The sequence below is a fragment of the Pelophylax lessonae genome (genome assembly GCF_965119305.1).
Source record: "Pelophylax lessonae genome assembly, chromosome: 1".
Classification (NCBI taxonomy): domain Eukaryota; kingdom Metazoa; phylum Chordata; class Amphibia; order Anura; family Ranidae; genus Pelophylax; species Pelophylax lessonae.
In genome coordinates, this window is record NC_138768.1 from 616,321,181 (window position 1) to 616,348,494 (window position 27,314).

The 27,314-nt window shown below is 42.8% G+C and overlaps 1 protein-coding gene across 1 annotated transcript in view; it reads right to left on the reverse strand.

Moving 5' to 3' along the window:
- Window positions 1-27,314, reverse strand: part of ZGRF1 (zinc finger GRF-type containing 1) — a 212,633-nt gene that overhangs the window by 143,744 nt on the left and 41,575 nt on the right. The window contains exons 8-12 of the mRNA XM_082254282.1: window positions 25,063-25,162; window positions 17,681-17,763; window positions 16,230-16,359; window positions 15,173-15,783; window positions 4,136-4,274 (exon numbers count right to left, since the gene is read on the reverse strand). Coding sequence (XP_082110408.1) covers window positions 4,136-4,274; window positions 15,173-15,783; window positions 16,230-16,359; window positions 17,681-17,763; window positions 25,063-25,162 — 1,063 coding nt within the window. The remainder of the gene's footprint in view (window positions 1-4,135; window positions 4,275-15,172; window positions 15,784-16,229; window positions 16,360-17,680; window positions 17,764-25,062; window positions 25,163-27,314) is intronic.

Sequence of the window (27,314 nt, forward strand, 5' to 3'; positions counted from 1 at the left end):
TCTCCTCCGGGAGAAACACTGGAGCCGAGACTGAATCCAGAGTCAGCCCCAGATAATCCAACCTGTTGGACGGAGTCAGAGCTGATTTCTAAAAATGCTGAGTCCAGCCGAACTCTTGTAAGGTTCGCACAGTGATGTCCAAATCATTCTGTACGATAGAATGCGACTCTGCTCGCAGAAGGAGATCGTCCTGGTACCCCAGTATCGCAATTCCCCTCTGTCTGAGCAAGGCAAGCACCGAGGCCAACACCTTCGTGAACACTCGAGGAGCTGATGTGAGACCAAAGGGTAACGCCACAAATTGATAAATGTTTCTCTCCCACAGCAAAGTGAAGGAAACGTTGATGCCCGCCATATATTGGGATATGGAGATAGGCTTCCTTGATGTTGATGGAGGCCAAAAAATCCCCTTGATGGAGGGAAGCCACTACTGTGCGAATGGACTCCATCTTGAATTTTTTAACCTGCACAAAGCGGTTCAAGGCCTTGAGGTCTAAAATTGGATGAACCTTGCCCTTCTTCCTGTGGACAGTGAAAAGGTTTGAATAAAAACCTTGAACGCGTTCCAACTCTGAAACTGGTACAATGACCCCCTGCGAGAGAAAATTTTGCACCGCCCGCCCCTGTGAGGCCCTGCAACCAATCCGTGGACAGGTGCAGGTTGGAAGGAAAAAACCTTGCTGGAGGCAAGGACTGAAACTCAATCTTGTAACCAAATCAGACAATTTGTGAACCCATTTGTCTTGAATGAAAGTAGTCCAAGGATCCGGAAAGAAGCAAAGACGTCCCCGCACCCATTGACCGGGTGAGAGCGTCCCTTCAGACAGATGAGATCTTGTCTTGCGGGACCAGTTGGACCAGCTTTTGACTTACCAACCTAAGGGTCTCTTGGAACCTCCCGAGAACGCTCGGGAGGATTTTGATCCTTTGTCCTATGCAGGACGAAAGCTTGTGGGCTGATAAAACTGGACCACGTTTGCGGCGAGGCTCTCTGCCCTTTTTTGATCTGCGGAAGCAGCGTGCTCTTAACCCAAGTGAGATCTTTAATGATCTCTTCCATTGAAGCTCCGAACAGACGATCCCCCACAAATGGAAGATCAGTCATTACCTTTTTGGAAGCTTGGTCCGCAGACCAACATTTCAGCCAAATAATGTAGCGGAGGGTCACCACAGTTACAGACGCCCTGCAGGTCAACGGAGCTGCATCCAGAGAAGCATCACAGATATACTGCAACCCCTGTATCAGCTGGACCGCCAATTCCGCCAGCTCAGGAGGATGTGGACCCCCTTTCAAATCCTGGCGCAGGATTCTAGCCCATTCCGTTAAAGTCTGAGAGACCAAGGTACTGGCAAACACCAGTCTGAAAATTGAACCTGTCACAGTGAAAAGATGGCAGACCAGGGCATCAGCCTTCCTGTCTGCAGGGTCTTTAAAAGACAGAGTGTCCTCCACCGGTAGCAGAGTGGCCTTATTCCGCCTGGAAACCTGCGAATCCACCACCGGCAGAACGGTCAGTTTCTTTAGGAGGGACTCCTAAAGGGATACCTCCTAGCGAAACTCTTAGGTATCCCAACCATGTGTTTCGGGGAACCCCACGGACTAGTGACTATCACGTCAAAATAGGCAGGAAAAGGAAAAACCTTAATCGCCTTGGACGGTCTACAGGTACTGAACTGCACCAGCGCAGCCAATGCTGCACCAGCTGTGTCTTCTATTTTTAGAATTTTCCACACTGATAGAATCAGTGCCTCCACAAGCGCCTTTTCTTTTTGCAGAGGATGTGGAAGAGGACTCATCCTCACTATCAAAACACTCCAAGTGCGTGGACGCAGACCCCTGCACAAAACCGCTGTTATTTGCACCACCACTTTAATTGTGGCACTACAGGTCTCAGAGCACTGCTACAGCAGGAGGAGGGATCGCATATACCACCAGAGACTCACCCCACCACATACAGGGAGAGCCAAAAGCGCCAGGCAGCCTGCTCCATGCCGTTCAAAAAGGAAGTGGAATGGCCGAGTCATTGCTAGTGGCCCCCCTTCCGGTCCTTAAGTGGTTAAAGATGAAGAAGCTGCATGCTCAGTAAGTGATTTAATCTGTTTCTGAAAGTTCTTAAAAAAAAACATGAATGTATAACATCACACAAAGTTAAGTTTGCTAACCTCATATTTTTTATCTGCGATAGTTCTCAAAATAATACATCCACACTTTATTTACTGTAGCTCTTAGTATACTAACATGTCTGCTGTCTTGAAACTCACCCAGATAACAGACCATAGTATCCTGCTTAAAGAGGAAGTAAATTGGGTTTTTTTTTTGTTATTTTTTCTTACCTGCATAGTAAAGGCATTATGAGCTAGTATGCATCAGGAACGTCTCTCCCAGGCAAAGATTTCAAAGCAGACTGGAGTTCAAAGATGTGTTATTCAAGCTCGTTTGAAGAAGCCCAAAGAAACAAACAGGCGCTGTACAGGATTGTAGATGCAGTGGTTGACCAAGTTCAGCAAATGAGACACATCATCTGCTACCCTTCGACAACGGTGGAAACTAGCAGAACTCGGTTACGCCCATCTACTGTTTGGTGAAATCTGTACAGAAGTGGTCTTCATGGAAGAATTGCAGCCAAAAAGCCATACCTCTGATGTGGAAACAAGGCTAAGTGACTCAACTATGCATGAAAACATAGGAACTGGGGTGCAAAATAATGTAAGCAGGTGCTCTGGGCTGAGTCCGAATGTGAAATACTTGGCTGTAGCAAGAGCTAGAGAGCAGAATTATAATGAGTGCCTGCAGGCAACAGTGAAGCATTGTGGAGGTTCCCTGCAAATTTGGGGCTGCATTTCTGCAAATGGAGTTGGAGATTTTGTCAGGATCAATGGTGTCCTCAATGCTGAGAAATAGAGATGGGCTCAGGCGCGTTCGGGATCCTACCTGCTAGTTCCCGACAGGAAGCAGACACTGCACACGGCTAATCACAGGCAGTGAGACATTTCCCAATCTGTGCAGCTGCGGACTGGGAAATGTCTTCCTGCCTGTGATTAGCCCTTTTCTACTGACAAATACAGAAAGATACTTATCCATCATGCCATACCATCATGGAGGCGTGTGATTGTCCCCAAATTTATTCTGCAGCAGGACAATGACCCCAAACATACAGACAATGTCATTAGGAACTATCTTCAGAGTAAAGCAAAACAAAGAGTCCAGGAAGTGATGATTTGGCCCCCACAGAGCCCTGATCTCAACATCCTTGAGTCTGTCTGGGATCAGACAAAGACACCAGGATTTGTGGCAGCCTACATCCACTGAAAATCTGTGGTTAGTTCTCCAAGATGCTTGGAACAACCTACCTGCCGAGTTCCTTCAAAAACTGTGTGCAAGTGTACCTAGAAGACTCGATGATGTTTTAAAGGCAAAGGGTGGTCACACCAAATATTGATTGGATTTGGATTTCTCTTCCGTTCAATTACTTTTTTATACTCATCATGTTAACTGATAAAAATAGGCTATTAACACTACTATTTCTGAAAGCATTCCTCCTTAACAGCATGTTTTCACACAGACAAACTTTTGCACAGTACTGTATAATGTTTGAAGGTTAACCAACCTTTATGGCCGGTTCACACTGGTGCGATGTAAGCTGCTATGCAAATCAGATGCGATGTCTTTGCGATGCAAATCCAGCCATACAGATTGTATGGTTGAATTTGCATCGCATTCGGACCAAAGTCTTGCAGAACCCTTTTTCGGTCTGCACCAGAATCGGATCGTATATGTGTTCACACCCATGCAATCGGATTCCTGTCCCAATTGACAGTTCGCACTGCGATATGTGAACTGATCTGGGGGTGTCATTAACTTTGTATTGACACTCCCAGAAGTTTGCATATGGCAGTGTGAACTGCCTGCGAGTCGGGTGCAATGCGGGAACCCGCAGTGGATTCGCAAGGTTCCCGTATCGCACCAGTGTGAACCAACCCTTATGCCTAAAATATGCATTTTAACAAAAAATGTTCTCTCAACAAAAGCGTTAATAATACATTATTGATAACAGAACACTTAATTTGTGTCTTTCATAGCTGTGTGGAGATCAGCTTTAAGGTTTGTATATTGCATTGAAGATATTTCTTATACCTGCAAGTGATGCACCGAAGACTTGCTTATAATGGGCTGAAGACTGGAACACGGCTGGAATGTTTACTTTTCTTTTAGGAACTAAAGCAGACAGAACAATGTATTTGGGTGGAAATGCAAGATCACAGGAGAGTGAGATCTAAAATTATATGAAAGAAAATCCAAGTAAGCAGATAAAAATGTGTCTAATTGCCAGAAGCTCTATAAAGTACAATAAGACTACTTAAACAATAAAGGGCAGAAGTTATATAGAATTTATACATGCACTAATTCATAAAACATGCAGAGCAGTAGGGGGCTCAACAAATAAATTCCTACACCAGCCATCCAGGTGACCTCTGTTAGTACCAAGATTTAATTTCCCCTCTGAACCCCTCATTACCCAATGCATCAGTTTTACTGAATGCGAGTTGTAAGTTAAAGTGGAGTTCCACCCATTTTTGGAACTTTAGATCTATGTAATCCCCTTTAAAATGGCTTTTACCAATGGAAACTTTTTTTTTTTTTTTTTTGCTAGTAAATACCTTAATTTCGGCTTTATTCCTCCTCTCCTCACTTCCTGGTCCGATCGGCGATGACGTCATTCGGCGATCCGCAGTGTCTTCTGGGATGTATTCTATTCCAGAAATCTCGCAGTAGGTGTATCTGTACTGAGCCGTGCCTGCCCCGCCTCCGCCCCGCCTCCTCTCATTGAGTTGCATTGTATGAATGTATTAAGGCTGTTCTCTGCCCCGCCTCCTCTCATTGAGTTGTAAGAGGAGGCGGGGCGAAGGCGGGGCAAAGAACGGCCTTAATACATTCATACAATGCAACTCAATGAGAGGAGGCGGGGCGGAGGCGGGGCAGGCACGGCTCAGTACAGATACAGCTACTGCGAGATTTCTGGAATTTAATACATCCCAGCAGACACTACGGATCGCCGAATGACGTCATCGCCGATCGGACCAGGAAGTGAGGAGAGGAGGAATAAAGCCGAAATTAAGGTACTTACTGGCAAAAAAAAAAAGTTTCCATTGGTAAAAAGCAGTTTTAAAGGGGATTACATACAGCTATGTATTCCAACTAGAGCTGCACGATTCTGGCCAAAATGAGAATCACGATTTTTTAGCTTGGAATAAAGATCACGATTCTCTCACGATTCTCTGTGTAACAAAAAAAAATTGGGATAACTTTACTGTTACGTTTTTTTTTTTTATTCATTAAAGTCTATTAATTGCGTTTGAAAGACTGCTGCGCAAATACAGTGTGACATAAAATATTACAACAATCGCCATTTTATTCTGTAGGGTCTCTGCTAAAAAAAATATATAAAATGTTTGGGGGTTCTAAGTACTTTTCTAGCAAAAAAAAACTGATTTTAACTTGCAAGCAACAAATGTCAGAAAAAGATCCAGTCTTTAAGAGGTTAAACTTCCTTTCTCCCTGGCAGAGGGAAGAAAAAGATACAATGTAATCATTTTTGTTTATAGTTACCGGGAGACTTAATGCTGATAGCTTTTGCCGGGAGGCTTTTTTTTTTTTTTTCCACAGCTGTTCTCTCTGCTATGCAGCTATGCAAAGAATCGAGCATAAGTCAGGGTTAGATCGTCAGGAGGGGTGAATCGAGATCGCGATTTTCATACGATTAATCGTGCAGCTCTAATTCCAACCTATTAAAAATGGGTGGAACTCCGCTTTAAAGAGCAAGAAAGCCTTTTCTGATCCAAACAGGACCAGAGGTGCCAAAGCTGTGCATGTTGGAGTAGCTGGCTTTCTCTGCCATGTCAGGGCTGCAAACTCATGTTCCTACTGCACTGGTCTTGGGCTCCAGAACCTGTCCCATGGTCACCTTCTTCTCAAAGTACCTCTGATGCTAGTCATCCCATTGCTACCCCTCTTCTGAGTGTAGCTGCAGGATGAACAGCAGTGGAGACCCCAGGTTCTGACAAGAAGGCGAATCTGGGACCAGTGCAACGGGAACATGATGAGCACTGCACTTAGGATGTTGAGCAGGGAAATATACGTTTTTAACTCCTTGGAGTCCATTGATACACAGAGAAGATCTTTGACCTTCAGGTTTATACTACTGCCTACAGGAAGATTGGCCACTGCCAAACAAAAAAAAGTCTGCAGACCAGCTCAGTATACTAATACTAGCATGCCTCAGATTTGTAGCAAAGCAGTATCGAGAGCATGATCATAAAACACAAAAGAGTAGGACCTGTGCCCCTTAATACCCCTCCAATAAAAGTATTTTACAGCGATTAAAATACTTTTATTTTCTCTCTCATGGACTGAGGAAAATAGGAAGTCTTTCCCCTTCGCATGTCCTAAAGCAGTAAAATTGAAGTATAGACAACAAAACAAAGAATACTTAGATAAATAACAGAGAACTAGGAATTGCCTGCAGAGCCCCTTCCAGGAGAATGTGTGAACAGAAAACTAGGTGACGACAACCTTGCAAATCTGGGAAACAGTTGCTTGATGCCAAAAAGCCAAATAGGCTCTCACAAATGTAGAAGGGTAAAAGTTGACCCTTAAGACCATAAACTTAAATAATGATGCATCTAAGCCACATAGTTGAATGCGAAGCCAGGGCACTGTTCCGGGATCCATCCGGGATGACAAAAAAGGAATCAGCTGTTCCCGAAAGAAGCAGTAACTGAGAGACTTAGACAGCCAATGTCACAACAAGGAATAGAGGGAGATGTACTTATGATGAAGCAAATCTGAACTAAACACAACATGCTGGTTGAGGTGAAAGGCAAAAACTACTTTAAGAAGGAAGCCTTGGTCCTAACATCACCTTGTTCTTATGCAAGTCCAAAAAGAGTTATTTGCAAGATAAGGCTACCATCACAGATATCGGCCTTGCAGAAGTGATGACTACAAGAAAAAACACATAGTGGGTAAGAGGATAGGAAGGAATCTAAAAAAATTGAGAGGGCGCCAACCCACAAATATATACTGCAATGCCAAGGCAACTGCCCATTTAAATGTAAGCAATACTCTATATTTGTAAAAAAAATTGAAAGTAGGCACTAGCCCTTTAAGAAGCCCTGTAAGCGTTTATAAAACATAGAAAACAATAAAAGTCTAAAATCACATAGGAAAATGCTGCCCACAATTAAAACAAGTTCCCAGTCACCATGTTCTTTATAAAAGTATTAGGTGACAGAATCTTCTTAGAAAGCTATGTGCTCCACCACATGCAAATAAATTCCTCACTCATCAGATTCCAGCAGCCAACAAAGCAGCCGACAAGCAAAATAAATCAAATCCTGTGCATGAAATATCGGATCCTGTATGTGGGATAACTGGGGTCAATCTGCTCAAGGATGCCACTGTCAATTCCCATTCACCAAAAATGGATCAGCCAAAAACCCAGAGAGTACTGATAGTGTAGTAGATTTTATTAAAATTAATAGATATTAAAAAACAAACTATATATACTCATAAGGTTAGGTGCCAAAGAAGGGCACCAACACAAACAGACCTCTCCCTTGCACCACCGCTTGTGGTCACTGAGCCGGTGTGCATTCTGGGAAAAAGGGAATGAGGCATTGGAGACAGGACCGTAAGTGATGTCAGCAGCTCAGGCGCAATGCATTTCACACAAAGTGCGCCCTCAGGAAGCTTTTCTAATACTTTTTCTAAGAACATGATTGGGGACTTATACATACATTTTGGACTTTAAATTGATTGCCGATAGAGAGAAATGCCTCTAATAGGTTCAAAGGCAGTTTCTAAAGTGCAGAAAGAACCAGATTCAGATCCCACAGTCACTGGGGAATAAATCGGGGGGGGGAGCTACAAGGAAAACCCCTGTACAAAGCACTTAAGTAAGGAATGAGAGGCCAATGGTCCCTGAAACACAATAGAAAGGGCAAAAACTTGACCCTTGATAGTGTTGAGAGCAGAATGCGGGTCCGGACTAATGTAAAGGAAGAAGTTTTATCCTACGCAGAAACTCCTGGGATGGAAACCCCGAGACTCAAACCAAGTGAAGTACAATAGTCTTTGCAGGAAGTAGACTACTTAGGTTTGGGCATCATAGTCAACACAGAATTGGCCTATCCCTCAGAACCTGGGCTTCAACAGCCATTCCTTAAAAGCCAGCTAATGAGAAGTCGGGTGGCAAATGGACCCTTGGGACAAAAGATCCTAACAATCTGGCCGTGCCCACAGAGCGTATGTCAGGAGTCTTACCAGGCTGGCGGACCACATTCGCCTAGACCAGTCCTGAAGCAATGAGTATTTCCAGGAATGCCTTCCATCCAAAAGAAAATCCCTGTTCCTGGATACAAACCGGTCCAGTTTGTCATTGAACCTGGAGGTTTATCTAATGATTTGCTAGACCTTGTGGGTGAATGGGGAGCCAAGCTGGGAGGGTCACAACATGGAACCTGAGGGAGTGGAGAAACAAAAGGGAATAGTCTAGTGGTGCACCAAAATTTCGGCAACCAACATTTTTGGCCAGAAAATGGGCTTATTCCATTTCGGCCGAAAATGGGATAAAGATGCCGAAATTAATGATGGCCGCCGTGGGCGCAGTGCAGGTTTCAAAAGTCCCGCCTCCCGGTTACTACAACGACTATGTGCATGAATGAACTAACACACTGGGCGGGCGGGCGAGCGACCGCTAATAGCTATAACTATGTGAGCCCTTCACTTCCTTTCCCTTCCCGGGACTTTTGAAAGGAAGGACACAGGAGGAGCGGAGAGTTTGCCTGTGACATGGAGGTGCCGACAGGGGGGGGGGGGCTGAGGCGAGGTTACCAATGGTATTTGTATTATGCAGCATGAGGGGGTTAATGTATTGCCACTGCTGGTCACTGATGCATTAGTGACCGACCAGTGGCAGTTAATTAACCCCTTTGTGCTGCATTAGTGCAACCAGTGTCAGTGCAACCAGTGTTAATTAATGCAGCACAAAGGGGTTAATTAACTGCCACTGGTCAGTCACTAATGCATCAGTGACCAGCAGTAGCAATACATTAACCCCCTCATGCTGCATAATACAAATACCATTGGTAATTAAATTAACCAGATATTACCAACAGTGCATGTCTCAAAAAAAATAATAATAAAGTATCTGTGGTGAGTGGTCTATTGGGTCCTCAGAGTACATTGGAGAATTGTACACTGCAGACACGTCCGTCTCCTCATACACGGCACTGTGCACAGACAACGTTATCTGGGTGCACAGGTAGAGGGGAGGCCACTGATTGGCTGGATGGAGAAACCCAGGACCACCTGGACGCGGACGGATGGGACCCCGCTGGACATCTATTACTAAACTCTACTGACCCACTTGCCGTAAGGTATTGGGGTTCAACACCTTACAGTGAATTTGAATTGCCTACACTATATTGCAAAAGCACGGAGGGTAACACCACTACTGCACTATTGGAAATTCTCATCTGACCGTTTTTTATTGGACATTAATACTGTATTTATTGCTTGGAATCTTTGGACACTTATCACCATTCTTCACCATTTTCTTCTATGAATTTCAAGGAAACTAAGAAGTTTTTTTACAGACATTTATAAAAACACAAATATTTATTTCTAATATTCAAATATTGCTGTTAATAATATCACATGATAATCTTGGTATTGGTTGCACAATAATGCACTAATTTTATGCACTGTTTAAGCACTTTATATGTATGTTGCAATGTTATATACACTTTAGGTAACAGGGACAGGTAGCTGATAGGCTATCAAGTACGATTTATATGAGCAATAGTATTTTTATATGCAACATATCTTGGTATCAATTGTCTTGACCCAATACACCACCCACCACAGATACTTTATTATTTTTTTCGAGACATGCGCTGTTGGTAATATCTGTATTACATTTATTTTCACTGCACACCCCTGCGGGTTGTCTACAGCAGCAGTCCTTCATATATATATATATATATATATATATATATATATATATATATATATATACAGCTTTACACACACACTTTCTTTTTTTCACCTTTCTTGGCGTGAGTGTTATTTCACTATTTTAATTAAATTAACCACTTGCTAACCCATCACAGTACATATACTGCGACAGGGTGGCAGCTACAGGTGTACGTCGCTGCCTGTTTGTGGCGTATGCCCCTGTTCTATCTATTTTAAAATCATTTGGGTGAAAAAAGTCATTTTCGGTTTTCGGCAAAGGGCATCCTGCATTTTCGGTTTTGGCCCAGAATTTTCATTTCAGTGCATCCTTAGAATAGTCAGAGAGGGAGAAGATTTCACAGTCTGTATCTTTTTCTTCTTCCACTAAGGAAGATAGGTGCTTTTGCCTCCAGTAGTGTCCTACTGTCCTTGAAAATAGTATCAAGAGCTGGTTTGACGAAAGTCCCCCAAAGGCCATGTGGATCAAAAACTTCTTGAGCAAAGGTTTTGAAGTCCAGCATTTTAGCCAAAGTGACCCAAGGATAGGTACTGACATGTTGCACATGAAAGATCAAATGGGAAATTTCCAGCAAACTGTCACAGCTAAAATGAATTGCTACAGCTAGCTGCTCTACGCATTTAAGGGATCAACCTTTTTTCACTTGATCGCTTTTAGGGTGGATTCACATTTTTGGGCTACGAGACTACAAATAAAAAACGCACAGGTTACCTATTGGAGTGCTGTGGTGCAATTCATTCTTGGAACCATACACCTTTTCCAGTGTACAAGGCAGCTCATTAATGCGTAAAATAATGCATGTCAACAAGCAAGTTAACGCAACCCAAAGTTGTGAATCCAAACTTAAGGAATTTTAACCAGTCAGACGTGGTTTGGTAGAAGTGAGCTCAGGGCACGCACCTGCCCACCTCCATGTTTAGAAATGGACATGTTGTCATGTAGCAGTTAAAAAACACACGTTTAGGGTAAGAGACAAGGCCTTAAGTACTCAAGAAACCTGGACAGTAATTGAGGGTGGAATGGCCAAAGTCACTATACTGTAGATGTGCAGCAGGAAGACCGGGGATCGAGATTCTACGTAGCTCTTTACAACAGGAGAAGTGGCAGGAAGATGCTTTCTTGATGCTGGATGGCAGGAAGGAGAGCACAGAGCACATGCACATGACACTTTACTCAGAGGATCATGTCAGAGCTCAGTGTTAACGCATTCAATGATGAAACCAGCAGAAAAAGCAGAGTGAGACACCTTGTGAAAATGAGGTAGCTCCCAGTGTTACACAAAGTGAGCCTTCTGAGATGGGGCAAGTGCTGAGGCAACGCCAATGGCTCAGGGCCAGGAGAGAGCTCCACAGTTACTTTCTAATAAAACCGATCCAGAAAGGGCTGGAACCCAGTGCCTTAAGGACACTTCTAAGCTATCTCCGCAACATCTAGTCTAGTGAAGTCTGGATGCAGTACTCCAAAAGCGAGGATGAGGACCGCCACATTGTACAGCTGCAATTGCAAAAAAAGAAAAAAATCTCCAGTAGTCATGCAAGAGAGCTGAAGAAAAAAATATCCTAGGACACTGTCAAAAACTGAGGTATGCCGGTAGTAGCAGGTGTTATCCTGGATCTACAGTTTTTTGTTTGCCAGTGTTTAATCCTCTTTTAGGCAGCAGCATAACATTGAGGGTTATTTTATCCCTTAACCTCCCTCGCGGTCTGATTATGTCAGGATTTCTGTGCTAAAAGCGGTACATTGTTTTGCATGGAAATCCGTTTTAGATTTTACAACTCACCTTCCCCTGCGATCCCCTGCCGTCCTCCCGCTGTGTGCTCGGCCGATGCCGGCACCTGTCTTTCGGTTCCCTTCCCTGCGAGTGTTGCGACGCAGGGGGGGGCGGAACTGGCGGCAAATTCAAAAATGTAAATACACTAATTGACATGATATAAAATTGTGATCCTAACGGATTACACTATATCATGCCATTTCACCACAGGATTGCACCTGGTGGTTTTCCCAATGCCCTGCCTGTGCTTTTCCAGTTCTTTGTGCCTGGAAAATTAAGAATGACCATAGCGTCCAAAAAGCATTCTTTTTAAGCAAAAGCGCTTTTAGACGAACTAGAAAACAGTGACAGTGAAACTGAGTTACTTGAAGAACTGAGCGATAGCGATTCGTGGGAAAGCCTATCATCAGGTACGGAAAGTGACGACAGCGACGATTCTGATGTCTCTTTCTGGCACATAGCTTGTGGAATTTGGGAAGTACAGTGCCTTGCGAAAGTATTCGGTCCCCTTGAACTTTGCGACCTTTTGCCACATTTCAGGCTTCAAACATAAAGATATAAAACTGTAATTTTTTGTGAAGAATCAACAACAAATGGGACACAATCATGAAGTGGAACGACATTTATTGGATATTTCAAACTTTTTTAACAAATAAAAAACTGAAAAATTGGGCGTGCAAAATTATTCAGCCCCCTTAAGTTAATACTTTGTAGCGCCACCTTTTGCTGCGATTACAGCTGTAAGTCACTTGGGGTATGTATCTATCAGTTTTGCACATCGAGAGACTGAAATTTTTGCCCATTCCTCCTTACAAAACAGCTCGAGCTCAGTGAGGTTGGATGGAGAGCGTTTGTGAACAGCAGTTTTCAGTTCTTTCCACAGATTCTCGATTGGATTCAGGTCTGGACTTTGACTTGGCCATTCTAACACCTGGATAGGTTTATTTGTGAACCATTCCATTGTAGATTTTGCTTTATGTTTTGGATCATTGTCTTGTTGGAAGATAAATCTCCATCCCAGTCTCAGGTATTTTGCAGACTCCAACAGGTTTTCTTCCAGAATGGTCCTGTATTTGGCTCCATCCATCTTCCCATCAATTTTAGCCATCATCCCTATCCCTGCTGAAGAAAAGCAGGCCCAAACCATGATGCTGCCACCACCATGTTTGACAGTGGGGGATGGTGTGTTCAGGGTGATGAGCGGTGTTGCTTTTACGCCAAACATAACGTTTTGCATTGTTGCCAAAAAGTTCGATTTTGGTTTCATCTGACCAGAGCACCTTCTTCCACATGTTTGGTGTGTCTCCCAGGTGGCTTGTGGCAAACTTTAAACAACACTTTTTATGGATATCTTTAAGAAATGGTTTTCTCCTTGCCACTTTTCCGTAAAGGCCAGATTTGTGCAGTATACAACTGATTGTTTTCCTATGGACAGAGTCTCCCACCTCAGCTGTAGATCTCTGCAGTTCATCCAGAGTGATCATAGGCCTCTTGGCTGCATCTCTTATCAGTCTTCTCCTTGTATGAGCTGAAAGTTTAGAGGGACGGCCAGGTCTTCGTAGATTTGCAGTGGTCTGATACTCCTTCCATTTCAATATTATCGCTTGCACAGTGCTCCTTGGGATGTTTAAAGCTTGGGAAATCTCTTTGTATCCACATCCGGCTTTAAACTTCTACACAACAGTATCTCGGACCTGCCTGGTGTGTTCCTTGTTCTTCATGATGCTCTCTACGCTTTAAACGGACCTCTGAGACTATCACAGTGCAGGTGCATTTATACGGAGACTTGATTACACACAGGTGGATTCTATTTATTAAACAAGCAAAAAACTGGGGGAGAAAACCCTGAACATGTATATCTAAAGCCGGTGCAGCTATGAACCAAGCGACATGTATATTAAAAAAGAATAGCGCACACATGCAAAAGAAATGACTATCAAATATGGAGACAATCCATAAATAAAAATGGGGATTTAGTCCCACCATATGGCCATATCGTGCTCAAGCCCACCACTACGTCGATTCTATTTATTATCATTAGCCATTTAGGTCAACATTGGATCATTCAGAGATCCTCACTGAACTTCTGCAGAGAGTTTGCTGCACTGAAAGTAAAGGGGCTGAATAATTTTGCACGCCCAATTTTTCAGTTTTTTATTTGTTAACAAAGTTTAAAATATCCAATAAATTTCGTTTCACTCCATGATTGTGTCCCACTTGTTGTTGATTCTTCACATAAATTACAGTTTTATATCTTTATGTTTGAAGCCTGAAATGTGGCAAAAGTTCGCAAAGTTCAAGGGGGCTGAATACTTTCGCAAGGCACTGTATATCAAATGATTCTTCAGAATTTCCAACGGAGCTATGTGCCAGAAAGAGACATCAGAATTTTACGCCGGTTCCACCCCTCTGCGTTGCAACGCTCACAGGAAAGGGAACCGGAAGGCAAGTGCCGGCATTTGCCGAGCACAGAGCGGGGAGAGAGGACGATGGATAGGACGGCGAGGATGGCAGGGAAAGGGAGTGTGCTTCTGGGGTAAACCTGAGTGTGGCTTTATGTCCTTTAGATTTACCTTCAACTATTTAGTGAAAAAGCCTGCCTGATTGCATACAAAATGAAAGTGTTTAGGTTTGGCCTCATACTATATGGTTTTGGTAAACCTAAAGGAAAATTGTACGAGAAGATTGTATATTGTATGGCCAGTCTTATCCCCTGGAAATTTTCTCCTGCAAATACTAGCAGATGTAATGCTTCTTCCAATTCTATCCTGCACATACTGCCCACCATCATACCCCCTTCACTTCGCTCATGCACAAACTGTCCCATGTTATACCCTCCACACTCCTGACCTGCAAAAATTCCTACCATCAAATCTTGTGTGCTCCTCTTCTGTACATACTGCATTCCCTGATATCCTCTCCACTCCTATTCTTCACAAACTGGCCTCTTAAGCATTACCTTCCTTTCCAAACTCCTGTCCTACACATCCTGGCTGCTATAATACCCTCTGCACTTATCTCCCACACATTTGCCATAATAATTCCCAAACTCCTCTCCTGCACCTACTCCCTACTATGATTAGCCTTTACACTTCTCTCCTATACTTACTGCCCACTTAAACACCTATTTTGCATTATTTGTAATATGCTCAATTCTACCTCTTCTGGAACAGCCACACGTTTGATAATACAGGTAAAGCCACATGCTAAAATGAAAAAAAAACAAATCTATATGTAAAGGAAAAAAAAAAAAAGGGAAGGCTAAAGAAAGTTAATTTTGTAAGGTCTTTGGAAATCCTATACATTATTTCTCCATCCTAACATTACTTTTTTAAATACATATCTTATACATTCAAGTACAGACCTGCTTATCTCCTGTGTCGTGGAAATACAAGTTTTTTCTCCTCATATGAGGCACAGAACCATTAGCTGGAGTAAGAACGTTTGTGATCAGCTCAACTCTTGAAACAGCAGGATTCTGGCAGCCAGGTCTCTGCTTCAACAGACCATTCTGATGTTCCTTGGCCAATTCTGTATCATCATTCAGAATCTCCTCCATTTTGTCAGGGTGTCTAAAGACACTTTGTGCACAGAATTCAGTGTTCTCTTCATAGTTATCGTTTTGTGAATTTTCTAAAGAAACATCCTTATACTTTAACCATTTGCTTGGCTGGTTACTTAATGGCTCAGGAAAACTTTTAGGTGCTCCTAGTAGTGTGGTGCCTTTGCTTAAGCATTTGAAAAGATAATCTCCACCTTGAGTTTTGTCTTCTACAAGGGTAGACTGTGTTTCCTTAGATCTGTAAGTGTTAGTCTTTATTAGGAAACTGTTTTGCTTCTGAATTTCAGAAACATCATATCCACCATCCATAAGATCTAAGCTGGGACTAACAACAGGTACTGGTTGAATTACTTTTGGTGCTTGCATCTGAAGCCGGGTCTGTACATTTGATAGGTTTTCAGTGCTCACATAATCTTCGGCGGAGAAAAAGAAAAAAAAAAAAAAGGTAATTTTAGTTACTTTGTATTGCCTTTTCTTTAAAACAGTATGTTATCAACAGATCAGCACTCAGCACCAAAATATTACATTTTGGAGCATCATTGTAAACTGTTAATACTTTGTAATCCTTGAAGATGATAAATCAGCAAAAGGACCAGCAGCCACCAAAAGAATGTGTAGAGAATCATGGTCAGTATACTGTTTATTGTCACCTGAAGCTCATAAAAATTGCAGAATCTAGATAACAGTGATGTAATGTTTATGGATAGCTTTAGTTGCCGCTTATTTAGGCAAAACAAGCAAACAGCTACCACCGTACAGGTAGCAGTTTACTTGCCCAAGAAAGGACCCACATCTACCACAGAAATATCTATGACAGTCATGTATACATTTCAGTTTAGCATTTGGACTATTTTCTTACTGTGCTTCTCAAGGAAAGCTGACCCATCCGTTAACTGTGCTCCTGGGCTCTCCACAGAAACGCATTGCCTTGGTCTCAAAAAAAATGGACGCGTTATGCTGTCTGACTTTTCTTGTGTTGGGGTTTTAACCTAAAATCATTTACAAGAATATAAACTATACAATGCATGCATATACCAAGGTTTCATTTTCTGTAGCTGTACAGTCAACAATTAACTAGAATTCTACAAAAAAATAATTATGTTTCTGGTGTAGAAAAAAAAAATAAAAACTAGAACAACGTTTTTATGCATGAAGAGGAAAGCTATGGCTGCTGACTTGCTGCTGGAAAAAAATGCATACTTACCAACCCATGAAATCCATCAATTCTTCATAAGGATTTTGACTAGCATGTCATGTTTTTTCTTGTGATTATTTATTATTTTCTTTCAAACCGTGGTTGCGGAAAGAAAATCACTTCATCTATGAATTTTTATCGGGTTAAGGTCTGTTTAAGGACATTGGACATTTAGAGCCGGTTCACACTACTCCGACTCAAAGTTGCCCCATGAAGGAGCGACTTTTTAGCGGGACTTTGAAGAGACTTGAAGAGACTTTGAGGAGACTTAAATGATAGGCGACTTTGTCTGTGGGGAATGCCTGGGTAATCTTTTTCTTCTTCCTGGAAAGTCTGATCACAGTCACTTGAAAATAGATAAGGATCCGACTTAGAGGCGACTCCCATTGAAGTCTATGTGCCCAAGTCGGATAGAGGTCGCCTTGAAGTAGTACAGGAACCTTTTCTGAAGTTGGAGCGACTTCAGTAGTGCATATTAAGACGGCTCTCATTCTTTTTCGTTGAATTTGTAATGACAAGAGACTTGGGGCGACTTGAGGGCACACAAGTCGCGTCCCAAGTCAGAGTAGTGTGAACTGGCTCTTAGGCTGCATTCACATGTCAGCGTATGGATCGCGGGCAGAATCGCTGCGAATCCACCCGCGATCCGGAGATTATTGCAAATTGCGGGACGCCTGAGCGTTTTGCATGTGATTTGCAATAGCACCCCAAACGCTGAGCGATGTTGCCGCGATTTCCACCTGCCGAATCGCGGTAACATCGCGCAAAAAAAATTGCGGGACGCAATACGCTCCAAAGAAGCTCTTGTACTTTTTTGGGCGTAATGCGTCCCACGATTTTTTTTTGCGCGATGTTACCGCGATTCGGCAGGCGGAAATCGCGGCAACATCGCTCAGCGTTTGGGGTGCCATTGCAAATCACGGGCAACGCACAGGCGTCCCGCGATTTGCAATAATCTCCGGATCACGGGCGGAATCGCGGCGATTCTGCCCACGATCCATACGCTGACATGTGAATGCAGCCTTAGACTAATTTCTGAATTTTATAAAAATATCCAGCTATTACATTATAAACTTCACACACCGTGAATATAACTGATGCGAGTGCTCACGGACCTTAGAGTCTATCCATTGTGAAAACTCCCAGTCACAGTCAGATCCTTGAGTTCCCACAGTCCATCGTGGAAGCGAACATTGCACTGAGGGTAAAGAGCAGTACTATGTTAAAAAACAATAATCATTATCGATAAAAAGATAAGCTTACTAGCAGATGTTTGTTTTATTCATTAAATTATTATGTTTAAAGATCTGGAGGTAAATAACAGTAGAACCCATAATGTAGGTTAAAAACAGTCTCAGAAATGGTCCATTAAACCATAAGCTGCATTTATCAAAGCATTGCAATGAGTAGTAACAGTAACTGCTTTTTTTGCACGAGACAAGAGAGTAGAGTATAGTAGAGCACTATAGCCAGAAATCTTTTTCATTTTGGTTACATTTAGAACTAAGCATTAGAAATCTGCTGCCAAGTAAGGATCTCATCTAAAGATAAAGAAATAATTCCTAGGAAAAAAAAGGAATGCCAAGACTGGGAAGAAGAATTGTGGTTGCTTTTGTTTCAAGGGCATGGGTACACTAACAGATGCCTCTTATTTTTTATTGAAAGAGACAAAATATTCTCTCGAGGCAGATTTAAAATACACAAATGAACGCAGTTTTGCATTTATTAAAACATCATTAAATGTTGTCCTTTTTTTTTTTTTTTTTTTTTTAAGTACCCAAATTTTACGTGGTATCAGCCTCTTGCAGAGGTCAAACTGGAAGGTCAAACTGGGAGGAGAGGTCACCTCAAAGACCCAATTAGTTAGTGCTTTATTGCTTATGTAGAAGCAAGGGACATGCTGTTAGAAGATGAGAGCAGCCATAGGTTGGGGGAAGTGACAAGACCTGTTAAGTAGCAAAGAAAATTCTGGTCCCCTGCCTTGCCAGGCAGCACTGTATTCTGTGGCACAGCTGGTAAAATCTCTGTCAGCTCCCATACTGTATAAGTATTTTATCTGTGTATTTAGCTTTAAACACTGACGCAGAACAACCAGTCAAACAATGGTAAGAAATACAGAAGAACATTCCTGCTTCACACGCACATCTGTATGATGACACTGTGAGGACTATTTACTAAAACTGGAGAGTGCAAAATCTGGTGCAACTTTGCAAAGAAACCAATCATCTTCCAGGTTTTATTGTCAAAGCTTAATTGAACAAGCTGAAGTTAGAAGCCTATTGGATACGATGAACACCTGCACCAGATTCTGAGTGCACCAGGTATAGTAAATCTGCCCCCTTATGACAAGTTCATATCTGATAAAACGACAAGTGTCACATTAAGACTGAAGCTTAACCACTTCTGGACCGGAAGATTTTCCTGCTTCATGACCAGGCCCTATTTTGCAATTCGGCACTGCGTGACTTTAACGGACAATTGCGTGGTTGTGCGATGCTGTACCCAAAAAAAGTTGATGTCCTTTTTTCCCCACAAATAGAGCTTTCTTTTGGTGGTATTTGATTACCTGTGCGTTTTTTTTTTTTTGCGCTATAAACAAAAAAAAGAGCGACAATTTTGAAAAAAAAAAAAAATATATATTTTTCACATTCTGCTATAGCACATTCCCCAAAAAAAAAAAAAAAAAAAAAAAAATCGCAATTTTTTAACATTTTAGGCCAATTTGTTTTCTGCTACATATTTTTGGTAAAAAAAATGCAATAAACTGGTTTGCGCAAAAGTGATTACGTCTACTAACTACGGGAAAGATTTATGTAATTTTTTTTGTTTTGTTTTTTTACTAGTAATGGCGGCAATCTGCGATTTTTTGCGCGACTGCAACGTTGCGGCAGACAGATCGGACCCCTAACTGACATTTTTGGGAGCACCAGTGACATTACTACAGTAATCAGTGCTATGAATATGCACTGTTACGGTAATAATGACAATGGCAGGGAAGGGGTTAATACTGTCGGTGATCAAGGGGTTAAATGTAAGCCTAGGGGAGTGATTCTTTCTGTGGGGGGGTTGGGCTTTTGAAATTATCAAAGAGATATGCGATCCTATATAGCAGGATCACATAGTCTCAGTGATCATTGCAGGCAGAAGGACGGACGGCTGTGCTCACATCCTTTTCTCTCAGCGGGGAGAGATCGAGAGTGTCAGGCAGCAATCGGAGCCGCCTGACATGCGCGCCAGCTTCCACGCTGACGATCGGGGGCGGGAGCGCGCCCCCTAGCTCCTCTCAGGCAAGTGACATACCGATACGTGACTTTGCCTGGGAGAGCCACTCTGCCGATGTTTATATAAAGTAAGACGGCAAGTGGTTAAAGTAGGTCTTCTGACCATTGTTGAATTACTATCTTTTTGTGCACCTAATTCACTTACGCCTCTCCATTGCCCCCACAATGCAGCTTTGGGATAACAAGTTAACTGCCTGTACTCAAGAAAACTGGATTTTTGTCTTACCGTAAAATCCTTTTCGCTGATGTTCATTGACGGACACAGCTCCATATCTTCTATGACCCTTGGTTATGCTGCTCTCCATAGGAGTAGGACTAGGTGGAAACAAAACTTGACTACGCCCCTAGAGCAGTCCTAGGGGGTATACTTCCCACTTCCTGCTATAGGACTTCTGTTTCTAACAAGCAGTGTCATAAGAATACATAACCCAACTCAACAGAGGGGTGGGTGCTGTGTCCGTCAATGAACATCAGAGAAAGGGATTTTACAGTAAGACAAAAATCCAGTTTTCTTTGATGTTTATAGATGGACACAGCTCCATATCTTCTTCGACCCTTGGGATTTCCTAAAGCAGTGTCAACATGAGGGGTCGGAAAAACACAGCAATGCACATAATCGCCAAAAAGAGCTAAACATAGCCAACCAGATAAACCAGGAGCTCAACCATGAACAACTGGAGCTCACCAACCAGAAATAATACACCCTCAAGGAGGAGCCTCTGCAACAGCAGCCTGCAAAACTTTGCGGCCGAAGGCAGCATCCGCAGATGCGAGTACATCCACCTTGTAAAACTTGGTGAATGTAGGCACAGACGACCATGTGGCCGCCTTGAACACCTGAACCACTGACGCCTGATGACGGAAGGCCCAGGAGGCACTAACGCCCTTGTAGAATGCACCTTATCAGGAAACGGAGGAGCCTGATTCCTTATGGAATATGCCTGCACCACCGTCTGCCTGATCCATGTGGAAATGGTCGCAGCAGACGCGGCCTGCCCCTTATGAGATCCATCCGTAAGGAAAAACAAAGAATCCGATTTTCGAACTGACTCAGTCGCCGCCAGGTACACCCCGATTGCCCAAACCACATCCAGGGAATGCAAAGCAATATTTTATGGATGTTTCGGCTTAGGGCACAAGGAAGGCAACAAAATTTCTTCATTCAAGTGTAAACCTGAGACAACTTTAGGAAGGAACATCTGGCAGGGACGTAGCACCACTTTGTCCCTGTGAACCACCTGGTAAGGTGACCGACAGGACAACACAGCCAGTTCTGACACCCTGCGTGCAGAGGTAATAGCCACCAAAAGGCTACCTTCTGTGACCGAGTAAGCAGAGGAAGTTCACAAATATTTTAAAAAGGCAGTTTTTGAAGAACAGACAGTACCAAATTGAGGTCCCACAGAGGTACCAGAGACCTTACCAGAGGAGTCAAGTGGTGAACCCCCTGGACGCAAGTGTGAACCAAAGAATTTGCAGCCAACGGCCGCTGGGAAAAATGCTAAGGCGGAAATCTGTGTCCAGAGCCAAACGTTGATCTACACCTTGTTGTAGAAACTCCAGCAGATGGGACACCAAAAAGGAACGGGGAGAAACCCCCCCGAGACTCACACCAAGAAATGTACGCCCTCCAAATTCTACTGCATGATAAAAAGTAGATTTTCTAGCTTTTAACAGCGTATGAATCACTGAATCCGACAACCCTCTATCCTTCAGTACCTGACTTTCAATAGCTAGGTTGTTAAAGCCAGCGACCGTAAAGCAAGATAGAAGATTGGCCCTTGAGACAAAAGATTTTCTCTGAGAGGGAGTCTCCAAGGAACATCGGCTACAAGCATCACAAGGCTTGTGTACCAACTGGATTGCCTTCTGCCTCGATTCTGCGCAGAAGTCTTGGCAGAAGCTGTAGAGGAGGAAGCGTAGAAATCAGACGATGCTGACCCCAAGAGGCCACCACAGCGTTGGCGGCGTCGGCCAAAGGATCCCAAGATCTTGCCACAAACCTCTGAACCTTCTGGTTGAGACGAGAGGCCAATACGCATGAAAAGGCCAAGCGCCTTTTCATGCGTGGCCGTAGTTGAAGAGGAACCATCCTCACTGTCAGAGCACTCAGGGTGCATGGACGCAGACCCAGTGGGTTGACTCACATCCGCGGCGGCCAAATCCACCTCAGACTCTGAGGCGGCAGAGGATACAGGTGAAGGCAGGGGGCACTTCTTGCTGGGCCGCTTTTGAAAGGCCATATTAACCTTTAACACAAGTGACTGTAAGACCGCCGTCATGGCTTCCAGGGTAGACTGAGACCCAGAGGGTCCCGCAGCTTCTCAGAGTGGGTCAGGTGGCAATATCTTCTCCAGGGACTCCATTTATTTGGAGGCCGTGCTTAATATGCAAAGAAAAAACCCCCCCTCACACTGCTACCGCTGTGGAACTGCATGACCCAGCGCACCAGTGGCGCTGCTATAGAAGAAGAAGGAGCTGTACACCCGCAGGGACTCACCACCACCTATTCAGAGCTGGATGCAGAGCGCTAAGCTGCATGCTATGCTGCGATCAGAAAGGAAGAGGAAGCGCAGTCACTGCCACTAGAGGCCTACCGCCGCATCATCGCTCCACAAGCTACAAGAAAATGGCCGCCGCATTGACTTCAATGGGAAACTCCAAAAACATGGCCGCTGAGGCTGTACACAGCCAACCACAACAACATGGTGGCACCATGCAGCGCAGCGTTGCACCCAGGACCCAGACTGGCCCTACAGGTACTTGTAGTCCACCAGGGGGGAGGGGCCCAGAGACCCCCTACGCAGCCATGCGCCGCAGGAACATTAGAAAACGAGTCGCTGGCGGCGTGCTCCCACCTCTCTCTAACCCATTACCAATAACACCCCATACACCCTGAGGATGGACTAAGGGGGGGGGTATGTGAGGGCGACCAGTATAAGTGAACCTTGCTAGTGAGGAGGGGGGGGGAACCATGAGGGAAGGAAGGGCACAGAAGGGGCCTAACAACCCCAGGGAAGGGCCCCCTTTCCCCCCCAGTATTTCCCAAGAGGAAACAGAGAGGGACACTACTCACCATACCTGGGAACCGAACAGGCACCACTCCTGACAGTCCACCGCACCATCTTGGAATGGGGGTGCTGCAGGCCAGAGGTACGCTAAGACTGGCCATGACCATTATCGTGACCAGGTCCTCACGAGGTGTTTCTCTCGCTGGCCAGCCCCCGTCCAGTGGGGCTATGTTGCGGCCAAACTAGCGCGGATCTAATAGTTGGGTTGCGCTCGCTGGCGAAACTGGGAAGACCGTAAGGATCTAGGATATCCTGTGCGTCGTCCAGCCTGGAAGTTGATTGTAGTTCTCACAGAAACAAAAAATAATAAAGTAAGAAAAAATTTTGTTTAAAAAGGAAAAAAATGCTAGGACCGCAGATCCCAGCAGGGAACCAGGTCCTTACTCCTGATTAGGCAGAAAAAGCTGAAGTCCTATAGCAGGAAGTGGGAAGTATACCCCCTAGGATTGCCCTATGGGCGCAGTCAAATTTTGTTTCCACCTAGTCCTACTCCTATGGAGAGCAGCATAACCCAAGGGTCAAAGAAGATATGGAGCTTTGTCCGTCGAATGAAAGAGAAATTCTGCTTTTTGGATTAGACACAATGAGGGGAATTTTTTTTAAACTGGAACAAACAGAATCTGGAGCCTTTGTGCATGGCAACCAGACAGCTTCTACCATTCATTTTCAAAGCTTAACTAAACCAGCTGAAAATAGAAGCCGATTGGTTGCCATACACAGCTACTCAAGATTATGTCTGCTCCAGTTTTGATACATTTCCCCATACCCTACTAGACTTTACACAAAAGAAATGTTTAAAATTGAATTTGGTATTAACACCTCTGTTTGTTTTTATTTTCAACATAACAATATTACAACAAATTGAGGTGTACTTTTATGAACGGGTGAATTTTTTTCTCTGTTGGCTTCTCTACAGTTCTCCGGGGAAAATGATCACCTCTGGCACCCTTTTTATGAAGCGGAGAACTTCAGTTCTCCCAGGGTAATCAGAGGAGAACTGTTTTCTCGGAGGACTGCAGAGATCTGTGTAGAAGTGAATGGGGCGCCTGTAATCTCGTGAGACAAAGCGAGATTACAGTAGTATGAAAATCCCTGGCGCGCTTTAACAAGCAGTGATAAATTATCACTGCTGAGTACACGATCCCCACTAATGTTAATAAATAATAGTCCCCCTACATATATATATATATATATATACACTGAATACACACATGCATACATTATATATATATATATATATATATATATATATATATATATATATACACACATTAAATAAATATCTACATGTATGTGTGTGTATATATATATATATATATATATATACACACATGTATGTATATATATATATATATATATATATATATATACACACATAAATATGGCAGGGGGACATGATTACTGTGTTCGGGGGTCTGAACGAGGAAGAAGAAGTCGATAATCTTCCTTTTTCCCCCTCAGTTCTCCCCCGATTCTGTCTTCACTCCCCGCTTCACAATCTCCAGGCTGGTGAATCCGGGAGTGTGAATTCTGGCCCAGATCGCCAGTGAAGTGCGGGGATCGCAGCTTCATGACCTGGCTGTTTCTGTGTCAGTCAATGACAGATTCCCGTGTGAAGAGATGATCAGCGAAGAACATGTTCTCCCCCGATCATTTCTGTTTCATAAACTGAGAATGATCGGAAATGAGCTGTGATCAGCAGGATCACTGCTCATCTCCATTTCATAAAAGGACACCTATATACCCAAAGTGAGGGAAACTGTTATCATATAAGATTTAAAGCACACAGCAAATACTACAACCTTTATTTCATTCTCAGTGTACAGGATGGGAGATTAGAACAAAGAACTGGCTACTTCGTAAAACAAAGTACAGTATAAGATTTAACTCTCAAATAAACAGGTCCCAGTTATATTATCATGTCTGCAATATAATAAAAATCAATGCAACTTTTTACAAAGCATGTAAAAAATAGCCCTTATGTTTCTGTGTACATAATTACAGATTGGAGTTGAGGATTAAATTACTGGCAGATAGGATTTTCAAGATATTTAAAGTTTTAATAAAGGAGTTGTCGCCACCTGGTGGTGAAAAGTATTACCATACTGTATCAGCAACACCAATATGTACTTTCAATTTACTTACAAGAATTGCTTTCAGGAGGTGTCATAATATGCACCATATCAGTCTGGGAAGAACCATTGTAATCAAAGCCATTCTCATCCAATGCAATAATGGGAGAATTCTGGAAATAAATATAGCTTTACTGTAAGTTGCTAAAAAATTAACATAGGCAGAAGACATTCATTTGCAAAGATCACTCAGGCAGCAATATAAAAAATCAGTTGTGGATAAAAAATACTGCGCAAAAAAAAAAAAAAAAATTAACTTATAAATGTGTCAAATTTCATGCGTCTCCAAACAATTCAACCCTATTAACTACTTGACTACTTGAGCTCCTGAATGATTTTACCCCCTTCATGACCAGGCCATTTTTTGCTATGCAGCACTGCACTATTTTAATGAACAATTGCACAGTCATGCTATGTTGTACCCAAACTAAATGTATTTAATTTTTTTTTTTTTACACAAATAGAGCTTTCTTTTGTTGGTATTTCATCGCCACTGGGTTTTTATTTATAATATAAGCAAAGAAGACCAAAATTAAAAAAAAAAAACAAAAAAAAAAAACATTTTTTACTTTCTGCTATAAATGATATTCAATTTAAAAAAAAAATCTAATTTCATAATAAAAATGTTGGTCAAAATGTATTCAGCTACATATTTTTGAGTTAAAAAAATCCCAGTAAGTGTATATTGATTGGTTTGCCTGAAAGTTATAACGCCTACAAACTATGGTGTGTATATATATATATATATATATATATATATATATACTGGATTCTGTTTTGTTTTTTTTTATACTACTAATGACAGCAAATAAAGACTTACAGTGGGTACAGAAAGTATTCAGACCCCCTTAAATTTTTCACTCTTTGTTATATTGCAGCCATTTGCTAAAATCATTTAGGTTCATTCTTCTTCCTCATGAAAAGTTCATTCTTCTTCCTCAGCTGCAGGGACAGGACGACTGGTTGCAATCGAGGGAAAGATGAATGCGGCCATGTACAGGGATATCCTGGACAAAAACCTTCTCCAGAGTGCTCTGGACCTCAGACTGGGCCGAAGGTTTACCTTCCAACAAGACAATGACCCTAAGCACACAGCTAAAATAACGAAGGAGTGGCTTCACAACAACTCCGTGACTGTTCTTGAATGGCCCAGCCAGAGCCCTGACTTAAACCCAATTGAGCATCTCTGGAGAGACCTAAAAATGGCTGTCCACCAACGTTTACCATCCAACCTGACAGAACTGGAGAGGATCTGCAAGGAGGAATGGCAGAGGATCCCCAAATCCAGGTGTGAAAGACTTGTTGCATCTTTCCCAAAAAGACTCCTGGCTGTATTAGATCAAAAGGGGGCTTCTACTAAATACTGAGCAAAGGGTCTGAATACTTAGGACCATGTGATATTTCAGTTTTTCTTTTTTAATTAATCTGCAACAATGTCAACAATTCTGTGTTTTTCTGTCAGTATGGGGTGCTATGTGTACATTCATGAGGAAGAAGAATGAACCTACATGATTTTAGCAAATGGCTGCAATATAACAAAGAGTGAAAAATTTAAGTGGGTCTGAATACTTTCCGTACCCACTGTATAGTGGGTGTAACGGAACCGCGACCCACACTGTACTTGTGGGCTTCCATCAGTATACGGCTTCCTACAGTCTAGACATATATAGAAATTCCGCCCTTTATACAAAAACTAGCCTGAACTTAGCTTGTATGGATCTGAAGCAACTAACTCTTTATTGAAACACAGGCACAAACAGATATACACTGTGGGACAACCCTCCTCCTCCTTAGCAGCCAATCCACATATACATCTCATAATAAGTTTATCTTAAGGCAGACAGAACAACAATAGAACAAAGGAATGCAGGTACTTAAAAATAACAAGACATGAGACACTCCTGCAATATTCTAACAATCTGTAAAGTCAAATAGTTTATCTTCATATATTTCCTGAGGGACACTGTTTAGAAATATTATTGTCCCAAGTGAAACAGCCCCTCACTCTTTCAACACAAACCACACATATAGAACCCAGGATAACTGGGGTAACACGAAAGGCTGAGTCCAGTGTGGTTGTACAGCGAGTCTGATTAGTGCAGACCCAACTGGGGTTCTTTGTCACCCTGTGCCCCTAATAGACACAGGGTGACTTACACATAAGAGGGGCTGGGGAAGCTGGACAAGGAGTTTCCAAACCTCTCTAAAGTAAACTGGGTTCCACAAGCCCCCCAACCAAAGGGACTGCAATAGCATAGCAGACAA